General features: G+C 38.6%; 1 protein-coding gene across 2 annotated transcripts; it reads right to left on the bottom strand.

Moving 5' to 3' along the window:
- Positions 1 to 6,438: 6,438 nt before the first annotated feature.
- On the bottom strand, positions 6,439 to 14,840 carry spast (spastin). 2 transcript variants are annotated; one of them, XM_028468420.1, is made up of 16 exons: positions 14,478 to 14,840; positions 14,313 to 14,396; positions 14,147 to 14,233; positions 10,554 to 10,714; positions 10,223 to 10,356; positions 10,045 to 10,138; positions 9,888 to 9,962; positions 9,689 to 9,760; positions 9,528 to 9,603; positions 9,350 to 9,441; positions 9,006 to 9,085; positions 7,750 to 7,792; positions 7,589 to 7,668; positions 7,416 to 7,486; positions 7,290 to 7,330; positions 6,439 to 7,207 (listed from the first exon to the last, which is right to left on the bottom strand). In XM_028468420.1, exons 1-16 carry the CDS (start codon positions 14,593 to 14,595, stop codon positions 7,082 to 7,084), a joined length of 1,434 nt encoding a protein of 477 aa, XP_028324221.1. In that variant the 5' UTR covers positions 14,596 to 14,840; the 3' UTR covers positions 6,439 to 7,081. The 2 variants fall into 2 exon arrangements, with proteins under 2 accessions (XP_028324221.1, XP_028324222.1); XM_028468421.1 differs by having other exon boundaries at positions 14,147 to 14,230.
- Between the last annotated feature and the right edge of the window lie 4,827 nt (positions 14,841 to 19,667).

Below are 19,667 nucleotides of genomic sequence, written 5' to 3'. Positions count from 1 at the left end.
TAGAATTACAGCTCTTGAATGCCAACATGGCTTTAAGATTTATTTCTAAAAACTGCCAATCTGCACGTCAGCTTACCAGGCATTCACACATTCATTAATTCAATCTAATAATGTAATAAAGTGTGCACAGAGACATGTGCACACACCATAGGTTACATTAGTTTTTGCAAATGACCTGAAGTTGTATTAAATGTTTCAGGGATTTAGTAGCAGCTGGTGTGCAGATCTGAAAAGTATGCATTGTAGGATGGAGCAAGGCTGGTAAATACTTTAAAACATGCTGTAAAATGTTTACTATGGGCATGATGTGGAAACTGCATGTTGAGGTGAGAATAGAAGACATGTGGTCATCATTTCAGGATCTGCACATGAGCCCATTTGCAGTAAGAGACCAGTTTATTTAAGGGGTTTCATTATGCAAACAAGGAGGGAATAAATTAAGATAAAAATAAATAAAAATTTCAAATGTCTTTGATTGTTTAAATAATGATAATTGAGAGCATCAAACATTTGCTCCAAGATAATACAGTTTGTTTGTTTGTTTTTTAAATTAGAGTTGTGCTGCAAAAATACAATCGGACACTAAACGTATACAAAACCTGAATATGGTAACTATTAAACATTTAGTGTCTTGTACTGAACATGTCCCTACCTGGCACTGGAGGTGTGCAGATGCCTGCAAACATGAACAGGGTGAAAAGGGTTGGAAGATTGATTATTGTACAGTATATATGACTGAATGAATGGATGAACATCAGGTGTTCTTCTGTAGAAAGGATATAGATAAACAGAAATTCCCAGGGAACCAGTATAGAGCCTTGAGGGACACCAACGGGAGCAGCTTTTAAGCCACATTTTTGCCTGTGGCCTGAGACCTTAATGATGATGATATTTAACTGAATTGAATAAAACATTATATTTTAATAATTTGAGTGAACTCAAATGAACATCAAATTATGGGGTGGGACGATACACTGAGTTCACAATAAGATACAATAGATGACAATTTGCTTGCAATATGATATATGACAATAAGGGTCTCTTAATTATTATTAGTTAAGGCATAAATACACATTAATTAACTGTTTAATAATGTCATAATAATCATTACAATATATTAACTAACATTAACTAGCATACCAGTTAACGCATTAATAAGCAGTTAATTAATGCAGCTGACAGGTGCTGTGGCTGCAAGGTAATCGGTGTCTGTCATGGTGGCAACACCCAAACCCGTTGGTGGACACCAGGGGTGAAGTCCTATCGGCCTTCTTGGCCTGTGGAGAACGATACTTCTTGGCCATGGAGAATGGCCGGATGGCTTCAAAGAGGTTCTGGACCACTATCCATCGTCTCGGGAGAGGGAAGCAGTGCACCGTCAACACTGTGTATGGTGCACTGGTAAGGTCTATTCAGGGGTACTGGAGAGAAGGTCCTTGAGGGTGCATGGGAGTTTGCCCAACCAGTCCACATTGAGTTTGTGGCCCTGGAGAAGGCATTTGACCGTGTCCCTCAGAGATTCCTGTGGGGGGTCCACCCATTCATGATATGGTGTATCGTACCCCCCGATAGGGGCTATCCGTTCCTTGTATGACCGGAGTCAGTGCATGGTCTGCATCACCAGCAGTAAGTCAAACTCGTTTCCAGTGAGGGTTGGACTCCGCCAAGGCTGTCCCTTGTCACCGATTCTGTTCATAACTTTTATGGACAGAATTTCTAGGTGCAGTCAGGGCGTTGAGGAGGTCCAGTTTGCGGTCCTTGGGATTGCATCACTGTTTTTTGCAGATGATGGGGTCCTGTTGGCTCCATGAAGCCGTGACCCTCAACGTGGGTTGCACTAAATGCAAAAGTAATGCAATAGTTTAAGTTCTCCTTGGAGAAGCAAAGTGTGTATCCATTGGAAACTTTGAATCTGACAGATTACCAATGTCCTGTGGGGTTCCTCAGGGATCTGTTCTTGAACCCCTTCTGTTTAGCCTTTATATGCTTCCTTTAGGACACATTTGACAGAACTGTAAGGTTGATTATCAGAGTTACACAGATGACACACAACTATATTTATCACTGAACCCAGATGACTATGGTCTAATTGAGATGTTGTGTAACTGCTTAGAAAAAGTCAAAACTACTGGATGAGTGAAAACTTCCTTCAACTACATCATGACAAGATGGAGGTGATTGTCTTTGGTAACAAGAAAGTATCTTGAATCTCGATCTTTAAAAGCTAAAGACCAAGTCAAAAACCTTGGTGTTCTGATTGACTCAGATCTTACATTCAGCAGTCAGATCAAATCTATCACAAAAACAGCTTTCTACCACCTAAAGAACATCTCCAGAGTGAACTGTTTAATGACTCAGAAAGATCAGGAGAAACTGGTCCATTCTTTTATCTCCAGCAGACTATTAATATTATTTATTTTAAATGTTGTTACTGCTGATTTTACAGCTGTTAAATGTTTTCTGTTGCACTTTTTGATCATGTAAAGCACAGTAGCCTTGTATATGAAATGCGATATAAATAAATTTGCCTTGCCTTGTCTTAGTAATTCAAACATTACTATCCATCCATTTTCAGACCAGCATGTTCCTGTTTTTCAGGTTCGTGGGGGTCTCCGGCTCACACTGGGCGCTAGGCGAGGGTACACACTGGACAGGGCGCCAGTTCATCGCAGGGCAACACACAGACACAAACAACCACTCACACTCACATTAACTCTCACAGGCAATTTAGAGACTCCAATCAACCTTACAGTCATGTGTTTGGATTGTGGGAGGAAGCTGGAGTACCCAGAGGAAACCCATGCAGCATGGGGAAAACATGCAAACTCCACACAGAAAGGACTCAAGTGTCCACCCCAGGGCTTGAACCCAGGACCTTCTTGCTGTGAGGCGGACATGCTAACCACTAAGTCACTGTGTGCCAAACATTACTAAGCATTAATAAAAGTTATATAATGTATTAGTTATATTGAGACATCTTGTTGCACGATACATCGTTATTACATTGGACTCACTCAAAACCATATTCTGTGTATTATGTGTATCAACATATTATGGTAGTAATGTAGTAAGGCTGTAGATTGTCAGGGATTTAGGCTGCTGGGTGTGCTCTTTGTCAGAAGGATTTGAGATGAAAAATGGTAGCTATACCAACGGCTTCACTGGGAGATTAAAATGACTCTGCTTTTTCAGTCTCTAAAGGGCCACCGCACTGATAGACACGCACATTCATAGTCTGCAAGTCTACTAGATTTAATCAGTTGTAGAGTTCACATAAGGTAGCTAATAAATGTAGTAAGAGCAGAAGTTACTGTATATAGGCGTGGCTGTGTCTTTTGGAAAGAGATATTGCATGAAAAAATATGGGTTCAAAGGAATGAGTAGAAGTTGAATTTCTTACACTAATATTGCAGCAAATGTGTCTTCTAAGGTTTATTAATGCAAACATGTCTACAGATGATTAATATCAAATAACCTAAAAGAGAAAAAGAGAATTCTAAATTGTGTCAACAAAAAACATATATTGTAAAAAGTATTCCTATTTGCGCTGACTGAACCCACACTCGCCAACAAATGCCAGATTATATGAGGTTTTTAATTAAAGCGCAAATTCCAAGATCAACTGTTGTAACTCTATCTGCCTTGAGGTGAAACGCGTGGAAAGACTTTAAAACAAAACCCTCCCATCCACATGCTGCTTTCATATGGCCCACTTGAAGACACAATGAGCGACTGTTTGCTCAGTCACTGAGAGCTCCTCACTGTGTCCACTATTATTCTAGTCTCTACAGGGTGGGCTGTCTAGCTGTAGGTATCAAATGATCACCTATTCTATTTTCCCTGGAGTGGATGTATTGGTCCAAGCATCAATGAACCACTGTGGAGGTGTACGCCTCTGACATGCAACCAAAAATAGAGGCTGTCAATCACTTGCAAGCTTCAACCCACCTCAGTAATGTTCTGTTTTATGGGCACATTTTGCTTCTATGATCAAACCAAGACATACTGTAATTGCAGGTGAATTAGAAATAATTATGTAGAAGAATGTCCGAAAGAGATGATTTAGCAACTCTAAAAAGTTGGGATATAAAATTAAACTGCTGCAAGTCTGTCATAAAAGTCATTTGTTTACTATACAGGATGCTTCCAAAGGACACTACCTGAGGAGGAAGGTGATGAGTAAACTCCAAGCCCAAACCCTCCTAATTCCTGTCTGGCGTCATGAAAGAAGCTCTTCAGTCATGACATGTTTAAAAATTACACTTCATCCAACATTTCAACCCTGAGGGAAGCTGAGTAGTTGGGTGGGAGTCGAAGTTTGGCATCTTTAGCTTCGCTAAAGAATCTCACACAACATGGAGGGACAATAAAACCTGATTTACTGCAGAACATCTTTGTAGAGTCTATAAAGACAAATGCAGCAACAGATGATGGAGCTTCTGGGCCACATGAACCCCAAGCAGGACCAACAGCTGACTATAAGATGTGGTTTGGGGACACAGTGGAATTTATATAAGAATGGAAAGGGTTACTGGGTGCACTGTAATAAAGACAAAAATCTCCAGTTGAGCTGAGTCAACAACACCTTGACAGCTGGTGACCCAGGTCCAAGATGAGTGCAGCCATGATAATTAGATGGTTTGCTAGTTATGGGGTCTTCCATAATGTCACCTCACAAAACACTGCAAGCTTTTCTCCAAAGTATCTGCATGTGTGTGCATGAACACACCAAAACGTAAGTGTCAGACCTTTCTGAAACCACTGAACCAACCCATTCATCATTCTGACAGACAGCGGACACAAGAGATCATGGCCTTTGTTTTCCATTAATAATGACATACTGCATTCCATACATCTATGGCAATCAGCTGAAAGTCTGCCAGTACAAACACATGCAACTTAATGCCAGAGGAGTCAAGTGGAGGAGGCAAAAACAAAACTGTAGCACCATCTACCTTCAAGACTGAAAAGAGGCCACGGTTCCTGATCAGCAGTGTTGGATCCTGGTTCATCAACACCATCACCATCACCCTGCTCTGCAGAGGCCTGTTTACAGATAATACAGTACAATCAGGTTTGATCAACCAGTGGCATCTCAACATGCGGGACAAAGTTTATTGTGCAGGACAAGAATACAGGATGCTCCGAAATGAAGAAAGAAACAAAAATGGTTTTGGTTTTAGAAAAGATATTGTCAATATCAATATCAATATGATAGGTCTCTGCGAGCAAAATAACAAAAAAAGGAAACTAAACCACTTAAAACACTTCACGGTTTGAACATTTAAAAGCAAATTAACAAAATACAGTTTGTTTTTTTTAGATTCTGTTTCTTGATGAGCTGTCAGGGAAATTCCTAAACTAAAAGAAACTATGAACTTTACTTTATGCTTTAAACAGTTTTAAATGATTACATGATGATAGAATTGTTTTGTTTTATTTTGTTCTTTTGAATGGTCAAATTCAATATAAAGTTTGATATTTGCTTTAATGTTTTAAAGATGCTAGACTAAAGATACTTAAACAGTCTCAATACTGTTTTTTTCATTCTGGGGGTACTTGGAGTGTGTGTGGAATATTAACAAATGAAAGCATTAGAAATATGGGTTTTATAATGTTTATTTTTTTAGTTAAAAATTATCATATTAATGATGATATAAATGATCTTGGTTTGAACATGAACTGAAAATATGAGGGATCGGAAATGATAAAAAAAAACAGTAGAAATAAATCTATTCAAAAGGCATTAAATACTGTTTCCATTCCACTTATTTACAATGCTTTCACTCATGCATTCCATCATTGTGCTCTATCAATGTTTTTTCTCAGTATTCCGAGCAAAATGTTGTAGTGAAAGGGGATTTAGAAGTTAGAGATGGGGGATACTTGAACGAAAAAAGGTTTGAGAACCACTGCCAGTCTGTGACACCAATTTTTTTATTTTTTGTTTTTTTACAGTAGGACATTAGGTAAGTCTTTTAAGCACTGGAAGAACATCAACCTGAGTGATGTTATTGTATTAAGATAATCTAGTTATTTAATTTTTAATTGTATTTGTATATATACTTTTTTGTATTCATCTTTTAAACGTTTCCCCCCTCTATCCCTTCCATCCTACCTCACACACAAACACTACGTATTTTAACGGGCAAATTTGTAGATGTCGTCTCGAGTAATCTTTTGTTGTATTAAATTGTTAAATTTCTGTTTTTGTCTTGCAAAAAAGTAATGATCTTGTAATAACTATAAACATTTGCCTGCTTCAATGAAGCAAGAGTGAGATTCAGTAATCAAATCAATAATTGATGTGAATACAGAAACATTCAGGTAGTGTTTAGTCACAGAATTGAAGGCTTGTGGTATTGTCAATACAACAGGAGGGAGTTGCTGCCACGGAGTAGAAATAAATCTGTCAATACAAAACAAAATGAAACCGAATAAATTTCAAACTCATTTATTTGTGGTTGAGGAAAATGGTGAGCCCCAACAATTGGGCTCAATTAAAAACTTCAAGCTAAATGTCAGAACTGCATAAAAAGTGTGTACCATAGTCTCCTACTATCAGAACAGATGCGGTGCCTACCATCAACTATTAGAGAAATATTACCTATCACCAGATTGCAATTCAATGTCGATCTGCTTACTAGTACTGAGAGCACTTTGTGATCAATACCATCATCATGTTACATGCTTGACATGAAAAGTAAGTCATAAAACCCAAAGGGTCATTCCTGTTTTAAAAACTTGAACCCCTTTTTTTAAACAAATGAAGATTTCCTTAAACTTTGTTAAACATTCTTTAAATAAATAAAAGTTGTACAATTTTCTCCCATAAAAGTAAACGAGAGTAAAACTCATATTACATGTAATACATTTATAAGAGTTGTAAAATCTTTCCAAAAAAAAAGGAAAGTAAGTCAGACTTCATCCAAATGTCATAATAATCATTCACAATAGTTCAAACAATTCACAAAGTTTGTTCAGGATTTGTTGATGTTCTTTTGTTTCTTAGTGAAATCAAATCAGTTAAATTTTTCTATCAGTTTAATTTATTTATTTCACCAGTGCCTAAAACTCAGAATCAAAAAGCTGTTGTATCTCCATAGTCTTGGTTCCATTTCGAGTACATATTAAGAGTCGATGGACTAACGCTGGACTTTATGCGCATCAGTGAGTCCACAAAGTCTTTCATCTTGATGTTCCGCATCTGTGAATAAATAGAAAAGATTTATGTAGAAGTAGATGAGTAGAACGGATATTTATGCAGAATAAGGAGCATTGATCCTCACCTCTCCTGCAGTCATACAGCGGACCTGGTCTGGACCCAACTCTGTGGAAGTTTAATCCAACAAGAAAAATAAAGTCAGGAAACTCACAATCTAGGATTTGGACCATGTGATGAAACCATATAGTACCTCTGATTGGTCCAAGTGCAGCATCCTTAGCTAGTGAGGTGAGATCACTGCCTGAATAACCAGCAGTAGATCTGTTGAATAATAATAATAGTCAGAGCTAACCAAACGGGACAAAGAAATTACACTGAGATGGTTGTTAATTAAGATAAAAAATTTGTTTTTAAAAACCTCACTTTGCAAGCTGCGACAGATCGTTTTTGCTGAGCGGATTTCCGTGCTTTCCCAGAAGATTCTTTAAGAGTGTGAATCTTGTCTGAGAAAATAGGAATTTCACATCACACACAGTGAAAACTAGCTGCAAATGTAAAATGTGAAAATGTTTGAATGTTAATACCTCCTCGTCTGGCAACATCACGTAAACCCTTTTTGCAAACCGTCTGTGTTAAAACAGGAGAACAAAGTTTTGATTAGGGCTGAATCATTTTGGAAAACAATATTGCGATTTTTTTCATCCTCAATATTGCGATTGAATATGCAATTATTTTTTCAAGGGCCTCTTGTCATAGAATTTTCAATGAACACAAGCAATAAATCAATCTGTTTCATAATAAACAATTTCAGATTTATTTAAACTTTAAAAAAAAATATATAATTTTTTTTTAAACAAATCTGTGGCTTTACCTCATTAACATATCTAACTAACTTCACGTTTCATGAAAAATGTAATCATGTGGACTGCACTTCTTAAACACACACTGAACTTAACAGGACAGTACAAGACAGGACAAAAAAAAATGCAGCCTTTGTGATATTAGAAAATCGCATTTTATGATATTGCGATAATGTCGCAAATGCAATTAATCAATCGGCCTTAGTTGTGATCCAATAAGATTGGAAATCAAAGTGCAAAATCAGAATCACAAAAAAAAAAAGAAGTTAATTTATCGCCATCAGTAAGCAGGCATTTCAATGGTAAGAGACAAACTTAGTAACAGCTTTCCACTCATTGGTATGCTAAACACACTTACAGAAAATAAAGGACTGCAGTTGTGTGATGACAATCATGAAGTTGGTGATATATGAATAGATTGATGTGGTCTATAAAATTATAATTTAATCAAAACCCCTTAGGATTCGTAAATTGCATTTCCACAGGATGTGGATAAGATGAACTGTGTAAGTGAAGCCAATGTGTTGGTTTGATCCAGGTTTAAGCAAGCAAGCATAGGTGAATATGACTATGGATATGAACAGTGCTCACCCTAACATATGAACTCTGAATTTTACTTAAAATACTTTCTCTTTCAATGATCCAATAAACACAAAAAAGAAAAAAAAAGTACAAATTTGTGTGTCATCTGCATAAGTATGGTACGAGATGTTGTGATATTCTATATACTGTCATTGATGAATAAAAGTGGTCCAAGAATGCATGCTTGAGGAACCCCTCAGATTATTTCAGTTCCCCCAGACTCCTTATTACAAACGGAGACAAAGTAGTCCCTGTCCTGTAAGTAAGATCTGAATGAGCTATGCACACTTCTTGGAAGTCCAACCCAGTTTTCCAATCTATCATGGAGTTTGTTGTGACTGAGGTCCAGTAATACCAAGACTAATGATTTGGATTACATACAGGGATCAATAATGTACCTTAATGCTGCTTCATCAAGTTCTTGAGGCCTGTTGGTTGCACCCATAACAAGAACTCTGTCATCTCCACCTGACTGCACCTGTAACACAGAAGCATTGTTGGATTAATGCCATCTAAAAGAATCTTGTGTCAGTGCTGAAGCTTTAATCAACCAGAACTAGAATCCAGTTGTTTTTTTGCTGGTTGAGGTAGATCAATATTGTATTTGATATTGTCAGAGGAGAGTTTATTATCACTATTATATTATTTATTATTGTAGACCAAAACAAAACAAGCTCCTAGTTATTCCTGTCAAACAAAGGTATGATTTGGATGATTATTCCCCAACTGCTTCTTCTCTTACCCCATCAAACTGAATGAGAAACTCGGTTTTTAAGCGGCGTGATGCTTCATGTTCCCCCTCTCTTCTTTCACACAGCAAACTGTCCACTTCATCTGAAGGTCAAAAAGAAAACAAGACAATCAGAGGCTAGTTTAAGAACTACATTTCAGAGGAGCTATATTAGTGTAAAAATACAAACCAATAAAGATAACAGAGGGCTGTAATTCCCGGGCGACTGCAAACAGAGCTCGCACAAGCTTTTCGCCTTCTCCCATCTGCAAAAATATCAGCCGCAGAGATTTAAATGAAACTTGTTTTATAATTAAGTCCTGCTGAACAGTTAAATAAAGTGTTTCATACATATTTGGAGGTCAAACTGGCAGCGCTGATGTTGAAGAATGTGGCGTTCGACTCTGCAGCGACTGCTTTAGCCTGTAGAGGTCATACAAAAAAACTCTCATTTAAATCAAAAGCAAAGTTACCAACAGCTTGTGAAACAGAGTAGCAATATTTATGTGTAAATGTTGGGGTGTTTTGATTAAAGGGAAGTTAAACTCACGAGCATCGTTTTTCCATTCCCAGGTGGGCCAAACAGTAGCAGTCCACGAGCAGGAGCTCTCAGACCAGTAAAGAGCTGAACAACAGAAAGTCTCATTAAGACACGTACTACATGTGTATCTGTGGTCAAACAACACTCAACGTTTCCCAGTGATCACCTCTGGTCTCAAGGCAGGAAGGATTACTATTTCCTGGAGTGCTTGCTTGGCCAGTTTCTGTCCTGCAATGTCCTCAAAGGAAACAGATGCTCCACTGCATAGAGGAGAAGAAGTGGTTTTACTTTTCATCAAGTCAACAGAGGAACCCCCAGTATAAAACACAAGAGTTTTTAAATACCTGTCGACTATTTCATTCAGAATCAGGTTTGCCAATTTACTGTCCACATTCTTGAAGTTTTTCATTTCCCTCTTAGGAGGCTGTTTAACAGCAGCAGGTTTTCCATTCTGAGCTTTTCCCACACGAGGGATTCCCTGAGTATGAAAGGACATTATTGGATGTTTCGAGGTTTTGTGTGAAATGCAGTTAAACAGATATGAAACACCCAAAGATTGATGATGAATGTACTGAGAGGTGACTTTAGAAACGTAACTTTTTTCAGTGACCGACTCCACAGAGGGCATGCACTTTAAATAGATCAAATTAAATAAGTTTGATGAAAATAACCTACTTTTGTGTCAAAGGGCCTTGATTGTGATCTGGGAGTAGTTGAATGCCTGACATTGGAGGACACACCTGCTATTCCAGGCTGACTTTTAGCTTTCGATTGTGGAAGAAAGTGATTTGTGGTCCTCTGTTGATCACTTCTTCTTTTCGATGCCATTGTAGTCTCTGTAAAGGAAAATGTACAACTTTTAAAATTCCTTAGTACCGGTCCATAAACATATTTTAAATGAATCCTATTAATTTCATACGTTTTTTTGGAAGGAAATAAAAAACAACAACCTACAATAATCTATGCACTTCTTATTGAACAAAAAATAACAAGAGACTTTCCATGAGTGTTGATATAGAGTAACAGCAGCACTGGGACTTTTACAGACATTATCACTTTGCTGTACATGTGTTCTAATAACCGTTAGTCAACTTTCAGTTAGGAAAATGTTTGTAATCAACAGATTAAATTCTTAACTGCTTTTTATACAACTAGTACAGTGCCCGTCGGAAGTATGCATTCATGTGGGAGCATAAGTACAGTTGTCAATTATGGCCAAATGAGTATGTGTTTGAAGGTTGGATGTACAAAGAGGTGTACATACTCTGTACTCTGTAGTGTTATAAAGGGGTTTATTTGCGGGTGCAAAGTAAAATAGCGTGTGCAATTTCCATGGTTTAATTTTTTATGGGACATGTGCATGATAAATGTGTTTGTTGTTTTTTTATACTCATTTTTGTAATTTTTTTGTTTGATGTATTTTTCTGTAATGTATGTTTTTGGAGTCATTATGTGTATTTTTGTATCTTTCTGTTGTGATTTTGTGCATTTTTTGTAAAATTATTGTTTTTTGTTGCCATTGTAGTGTGATTCTGATGTCATTTTGTGTATTTTTGTATCTTTTTTTATGTAGTTTTGTGCATTGTTGTCATTTTGTGTATTTATTATTACAGTATTTAGTTTTATGTATTTTGAGCCATTTTCATTTTTTTGTTGTTGTTTGGTGTGTTTTTCTGTAATGTATGTTTTTTGGAGTAATTTTGTGTGTTTTTGGAGCCTTTTTGTATATTTTTATGCATTTCTGTTGTCATTTTGTGTACTTTTTGTATAAATATTGTTTAGTTTTTAGTTTTAGTTTACTCATTTAGGATATTTTTATTATAAATACTGTGTGTGTGTGTGTGTGTGTGTGTGTGTGTGTCTATATCCATCTCCTCCGTGCGTTATCTTCACACACGCACGCGTCTTGCTAAGAGAGACACGGAAGTACCACAAAAAAAAAAGTTTGCAACACCAAAGTTGCAACTCTCTCAAAACGGCTCTGTGTGATCCGCATCAGCCACGCGCGCGCACACACGCACACACACACACACACGCACGCACACACGCACGCACGCACACACACACGCACACACACACACACACACCTTGAATTATAGTATAGATAGTTCGGACCACGTCATTTGATTAGACAAGAGACATTCCATGAGTGTTGATATAGAGTAACAACAGCACTGGGACTTTTACAGACATTATCACTTCGCTGTACATGTGTTCTAATAACCGTTAGTCAACTTTCAGTTAGGAAATGTTTATGTGTTGTTGTCTGGCAACAGCCTTGTCTCCCTTCCAGTTGTGGATGCATTTATTTTGGCAGAGGTAAATAAATGATTAAGTAAATAAATTACAATCTCTGGTTATTTAATAGTTTGGTCATGGTTATTGATACCAAAACGTATCAATAGACTGCCAGTTTATAGGCACATGCAGCGCCCCTCATTGGCCAGTTTAGGTCACGTGATAGGTGCACCACGTGACTTAAAGTTCCGTCAGTTTTATTTTAGCTCATATTTATTTTTACCTACCCTGCTAATATTTAGCCCTAACCCTATCCCAGGAAATTTCCTAAAATGCAAAAAAAATATAAATGACAAAAGTGGGATTCGAACCCACGGCAGCGGAAGGAGGAATCCTTGAGTCAGGCGCCCACTCGGCCATCCTGACACGGTGAAAACACAGGCACATGACGCTTATGTAGAAAAGTTTCAGCAACGTACCCATAGTTTCTGTATCAACAGAAAATTCCTAATACTTTTAACTAACAAAATGCGCTTGTAGAACTGTTATATAAAAGCAATATCACACTCAAGGTGGTGCTGAAATATCAACAATATCAGCTGATATTTCAGTACAACAGCACTCCCTCTAGTGTGATATTGCTTAATTACATTACGAGAATATGAAATGTGTGGTGAAAAAGTTGATTCAAAACTAGACATAATCAAATCACTATTACTGTGCTTATTACTAGCTCCTGGCAAACCGCCATCACTTATCACAAAAAGTTGTGTTCCTACATCTATAAACCAATAATCCATCATTTATAAATCCTGGTTTTGGAGAGGGATTGTTAAGATTTCTGAACCTTCTTTTAAATAAGAAAGTGTCTATAGATACGTTAAATGTATCAATAGCCACAGGGACTATGGGTACGTTGCCGGACCTTTTCTACATAAGCGTCATGTGCCTGTGTTTTCACCATGTCAGGATGGCCGAGTGGTCTAAGATGGCTGACTCAAGGATTCTTGCTTACGCTGTCGTGGGTTAAACTCCACCTTTAAAAATACATATACAAAAAAAAACAACATTTTAGGTTATTTCCTGGGTTAGGGCAAAAATAAAAGGGTTAGCGGGGTAGCTAAAAATAAATTTGAGCTAAAATAAAACTGACGGATGTTTAAAACACGTGGTGCACCTATCACGTGACCTAAACTGGCCAATGAGGGGGCGCTGCATATGCAGTGGCAGTCTATGGCTGCGTCCGAATACTCCCTCCTATTTCCTTTCCTATCCACTGGTCCTTCACCCCCAGAAGTGTTTAAGTGGTGGCCATTATAAAGAGTGTCCGAGTTCTCTTTAAGCTCAGAAAAAGAGGCTCAATGCTTCCTTTTTTACCTCCTTTATCCTAGGAAACACTCATGCAACCTTTACCAAAGGAGACGAGATAATGCTGACCCACAATTCCTTGTGGTGACGACATTTAAAGGGACACGCACACCCGAGCGCTGACAAGTAACTGAGATCATGTAAGTTACCAATGCAGTCATATGCCTTGAACAGCTTTAAATAAATAATCAAAAACCCATATTTTATTATATGTAAGACATATTATCAGATTATAACTGACATATAAGAACAAGAGACACATTTTTAGCCCCATGTTTTATTAAACATAATTCATATTTCTGAGTGGAAGGTGAATGTGAGCAAACATTCTCAATGTGACGTTCTTTTAGTTTCACTTTTGTTTTTCGTAGCCTGGTAGCCTCTTCTTTTTCTTTTTACATTCAAACCTTGTGATTTTCTAGATTATATCAGCGGAAAGTGTTATAAATGAGCTTTTAGTAGTCAATTTACGGAAATGTATTGTTTTTTCACTACGGCAGACGTCCCCCCGTGACCCACGGGTTAAGGAACAGTAGATAAAAAGGAGATAGGAGGGAGGGACTATTCGGACGCAGTAGCCACGGCCATAACCCCTAATAGACATGCCCCACACTAATTTAGATATTAAAGATGACTGAGCATACATACAAAATGTTCCTTACCTAAGAGGGCCAGCCTGTCTCTGGCCATTTTTAGATTTGTGACCATCTTGTCCTGAAGTCTCTTGGCTCTCTCATTGTGATCTCCTGCTGCAAAAACGCAAACTGTGAAGCTGAAACACAGCAGCAGGTATTTATTTACATCTGCCTGAAAGCACACAGTTGTTACCTTGTCCTGTGATCTGCACTGCGATCCCCTTCTCCAGCTCAGCGATGCCTCTCTTATACCACTGCACAGCCTCCAGCTTCTCTCCTGTGGTCACACACATTGTTTACTACATGCTAACACACAGCGCATCAGTCCATGAGCGGAACAGAAATAACACAAACCAACCTGTGTCATCCTCGTCGATCCGTAACGCCTTGGATATGCACTCGAACGCTTGCTTGTGGTAGTTTTTAATCACTTCACCGCTGTCTTTGCTCGCTGTAGCGTTTGTTTTGGCCGACATTACTGTCGTCTCTGTCTGCTCGCTGCTCAGTGGTTACTGTAACTCAGCCTTCGTGGGCTAGCACCTAATGAACGAAAAAAAAATCGATAATTTGAGCGTTTAAATTGTATTTAAAAGCAATTTAATCAGCACTTTGGTGCTCATTAAACAATATTTAAGTCACTTCTGTGACAGAAATTCGAGCATTAGCTTCCGATTTGATGTAGTCTCCGCCCATACGGTCCGTGCCGCTTCCGGTCCCCAATCCTATCACGGGCCTTCTTTTTCTTCTTCTTCTTCTTCTGTTTTATGGCAGTTTGCTTCCTATTCCAAGGAGCATTACCGCCACCTTCTTCTTTTGTGGTTTATTGGCGGGTGGCACTCATCAGATAAAGGTACATTTTCCGCCACCTACTGTATCGGAGTATGAACCAGAGATTTATCCTTTTCCTAACTCCCAATAATTATCCTTATTCTTAATAACACTATCCTAATAGAGAGAGAGAGAGAGAGAAAAAAAAAAACTATATTCTTCCCAAAACTTCTGAATCTTTAAGGAATTTGATTACCCTTTTCATTTTAACTTTATTCAAAACATTACTCACACTAATCTCCATCCCCTGACGATGTAAATCCTGAAGCATAATTTGTCTTTGTCTTGCATATCTACTACATTTTAGGAGAACATGCTCCACATTCTCTTGGTTGTTGCAATGCTCACATAATCCTGTATCATGCTTTTTGATGAGATGTAAAGTTTTATTCAGCCTCGTATGTCCTATTCTCAATCTAGTAAAGATCCTCTCTTCCTTGTTACTTCCAGTGGTGCACCTCCTAGAACCCACTGTGCTCTGTATAGCGTATAAATGTCTCCCCGTGTTTGATGAGTCCCAACACGCCTGCCATTCTGCCATGATATTCCTTTTAATAAAAGACTTTGCCTCTGTCCTACTAAAAGGTATGCCCATACAAGGTTCATTTGAAGTAAGTGCTTGTTTTGCTAATTTATCCACTGCTTCATTACCGCTTATCCCTCTATGTGCTGGAATCCATAAAAATAAAATCTTGAAACCTCTCCTATGAAGTCTGAACAAGTTTTCATCAATCTCATTCACTAAATCCTGTCTACTAGAAGACTTAAAATTTTTAATTGCCATTTGCACAGAGCTCTAGTCAGAGCATATAATTATTTCTTTCACTTGTGATTCTTCTATCCACTGTAACGCTGATGAAATTGCCAACATCTCCACTGTAAAAACTGCCAAATGGTGTGCGGCTTTCCTTTTCACTGCTACTTGAAGAGTTGGAATCACAAATGCAAACGCTGTACTTCCTAAGTTAGGATTCCTTCGAACCATCCCTAAACACTGATGTGAGTGAGCTATATATTGTTCTCAACTGTTCCTCTACCAACACTGCCACATTCATATTAAACTCTCGTGATTTCTCCTTACTCAAAAAACTAAAATCTACTAGTGTTCTTACTGCAGGGTGACGATCTTCAGAATGTCCTTTAAGATTCACCCAATAATTCATTACTAATTGTATTCTCCTCAAATACAAAGGCATCTCGCCCATCTCAACCTGAAGGGCTGAGACAGGAAAAGTCCTAAAAGCTCCACCGCAAATCCTCAATGCACTTGATTGCACTACCTCCAGCTTTTTCAACACAGTTACTGCGGCTGAACCATATACACTACTTCCATAATCTAAAACTGATCTAATCATAGCTATATATATATCTTCTTTAATGCTGATGTACTTGCCCCCCACTCCTCACCAGAAAGACACCTCATCACATTTAGAATTTTCTTACATTTTGACACAATATGGTTTATTTGAAAATTCCATGTTAATCCAGAGTCCAACCACATTCCTAGAAACATTTGACTTGACTTGATTGATCAAGTTCATTGCAGTCTCGTGTACGAGTTAAATTTAAGAAGTATATTTCAAGTATATAGATAGTATGCTACAAGTAATATGCTAAGCAAACTTGTGTGGTTTTCTATATCTACCCTGTAAATTTCACAGCCCTCAACATAATAATTTAGCTGAAATAAATGTTTATTTATATGTTATGATGTAATAAGCCACGCCCACTTTCACCAATCACGAATAAATTTGAGATATGGCTTCAGGAGGGACCCAAGATCATACCCACCAAATTTGGTAAAAATTGGTCTTGCCATTTAAGAGATATAAATATTCAAATTATTTCCTGAACTTTAGATCAGGTCCAACTGAAGGAGTAGTTTGAAAAAGTAGGTTTTCCAGTTTTCGCAATTTTACTTGGAGAAAAGTTTTGGCAGAAATGAGCGTGGCCTAGCCCAGGTGATTCAGTGCTATTCAAGGAATCTGTGGATATGAAGTTTTTGAATGTGCAACAAACGGTGTGGTAGTTATAGGCCAAAACGCGTTGACCTTGGTTATAGCGCCACCTGCTGGCGGACATATGTGAGTTTTTGCATCCAAGGTACCCGGGGGTCTGGACCCATTCCCCAAAGGTCATCGCCCTACCTTGCACGGTTTTGCCTGCAGCACCACTTTTCCCGGGGGAAACATAATAATAAATATTATAATAATAAAAATCCTCACGATTACAATAGGGTTCCTAGCACCGCTGGTCCTTCTGCTTCAACCTCGGCAGCTCCAGAAGCAGCTGATCAGCTGGCCTGAGGCATGTAGGACGAATGTAGGGGTGGAATAGCTCAGAGAGATAGGGTGGTTGAGACCTTTCGTTGCGTTAAAAGCAAATAAAAAAAAATCTTTAAATGAACTCTAAAGTGCACAACCGGTCAGTGGAGAGAGTAGAATTGACCCCTGTGAGACCCCATATGACAGTGGACCAGAGAGAGACTCAAAGTCACCAAGTCCAACACACATAGTTCTGTTTGATCATCTTTGCTAACCTGTATGCATGGGTTTCTGGGATATATGTCAGCGTGGTGTGCATTCCAGAGCACAAACATTATATACGTAAACCCACATCGACTGTGGGGGGATATGCCTAACACATGTTTCTAGCACGTAATATCTATGCTCCAGAGCATCGACTTTGAAGGACATGTTGAGGCTGCAATTTAAATTTTCAGTATCACGGTATTGTATTGATACCAGTTTTAACCATATTTCAAGCCCTAACACCAGTTGTATTTTAATTCCAAATATTGTACTGATACTCTATGCAACCATATTTCGAGCCCTAACACCATTTTTATTATGATTCCGAATACTACTTTATTGGGCTGAAGCCTCGCAGACAACAAAACAAAGGTGGATGGAAAAGGTTGCTGTTGGAGGGAAGCGTCAGCAAGGCCAGCAGCATGGACCTCAGCTGCTGGGCATAGAGAGAGAGAGTGAGGAAGGGGCTGGCTGGTATTTATAGGCTCTGCTGGGCAACCTCAGGTGTTCTCTATGACCTGCAGGAAGTGACAAGGAAAGCAAACCCCACAATAATATACAGGAGAGCTCGCTCTCACAGGGCCCGTAGCAATGTTTTTTGGCCGGCCCTGAGGCCTAGCAACAACACAGAGGCAAGTGGACAACAGATTCTGAAACTTTGACTCACTAGGTACAAGTGAGATAAATTTGGTGTCTGTAGCTCTCTTCTACAAGTGCCTTAAAATCAAGGTCAAAGTTCAAAAGGTCGCCATGTTTCTTAAATGGCGTTTTGGGCGTCCCTGAGGCCTAGCATCAATGCAGAGACAAACGGACAACAGATTCTGAAACTTTGACTCACTAGGTACAACTGAGGTGAATTTGGTGTCCGTAGCCTTCCTACAAGTGCGTTGATGTGTGTTTGTATGGAGTTGCTTTTTACTACCTTGACTGAGCTGGATCATCCCTTTGATTGTTTTCCTGGATAGATGATTCGTCAGCCAACTTGTACAGAGGAGAAAAGCCCTGCTGGTTTGTTAGAGCAAGAGAGGGCTGGTTTCTGAGCTCCAGAAGACATGCTGCCAAACTGTCAACCCTGTCTATCACTTGTATGCCAGAGTCATCCACAGCCTATGACACCTCCAAGTCATTGTCGTTGTGTCCTTGGGCAAGGCACTCTACCCACATTATTTTGTATGAATGGGTATGAATTGTGCATGAATGTTGGTGGTGGTCATAGGGGCCGTAGGCGCAAAATGGCAGCCACGCTTTTGTCAGTATGCCCCAGGGCAGCTGTGGCTACATTGTAGCTTACCACCACTGGTATGAATGTGCGAGTGACTGGCGTGAATGAATAATGGTTTCTGTACGTACTTTGAGTCTCCTTGAAAAATGCGCTACAGTATATAAATCCAAGTTATTATTATTATGATGATTATCTACGCTGTCATTTCTGTCCATTTAAACCAATGCAGAATGACAGACAGACTAACCAGTCTACATGGGGTATAAGAATAATACACAAATAAAGGCAACCAAAACTACATGTTAACTGGTTTTGCTAGGACCTGCAATACTAAAATAGCTGTAAGAAAATCCAGTTTGAATTACCCTGATCAACATAAGTGCGTATATGTCTCACTCATTAAAGTAATTTTGATTCTGGTAACTTATTTGGGGCAACTGGACTTGAAGTTTTGCATGTAGAAGTTTCAGAAGATACTTCAGTTCTGTCCTATGTTGATAGATCTGCATTTAGTTCTGCAGAATGAGCCTCTCTGTTGTGGTGGTGCAGGGTCACATCTGAAACCTGCTGAATGTATGGCCCTCCTGGGATTGAAACCTGTGACCTAAAAGAAAGCAAGGGCAGAACATCACCACAGAAAGTTTGCAAGTTAGACGTAATTGGATTTAAATAAATAAATAAATAAATAAATAAATAAATAATTGATGTTGGGCAATAGGCAAACCAGCCAATTTACAGGTTAGATGATGGACATTAAAAAGTGAATAAACATTTTAGAGTGTGGCCTCTTTCTTTTGATGGCTACAGTATTGATACTCACAACCTACCGCTAGTGCAACTTTCTAATGAAATTATTATCGTTCTAAATAGATACGCCCTCTAGAAATTTACACCAATCACGTTGTACGGACAAAGCCACCAACCAATGACAATGTGAGATGTCATATGGTAGCCTTGGCCCCGCCCC

The sequence above is a fragment of the Gouania willdenowi genome, chromosome 15 (assembly GCF_900634775.1).
Source record: "Gouania willdenowi chromosome 15, fGouWil2.1, whole genome shotgun sequence".
Lineage (NCBI taxonomy): Eukaryota > Metazoa > Chordata > Actinopteri > Blenniiformes > Gobiesocidae > Gouania > Gouania willdenowi.
This window is presented reverse-complemented; position numbering and strand designations above follow the sequence as displayed.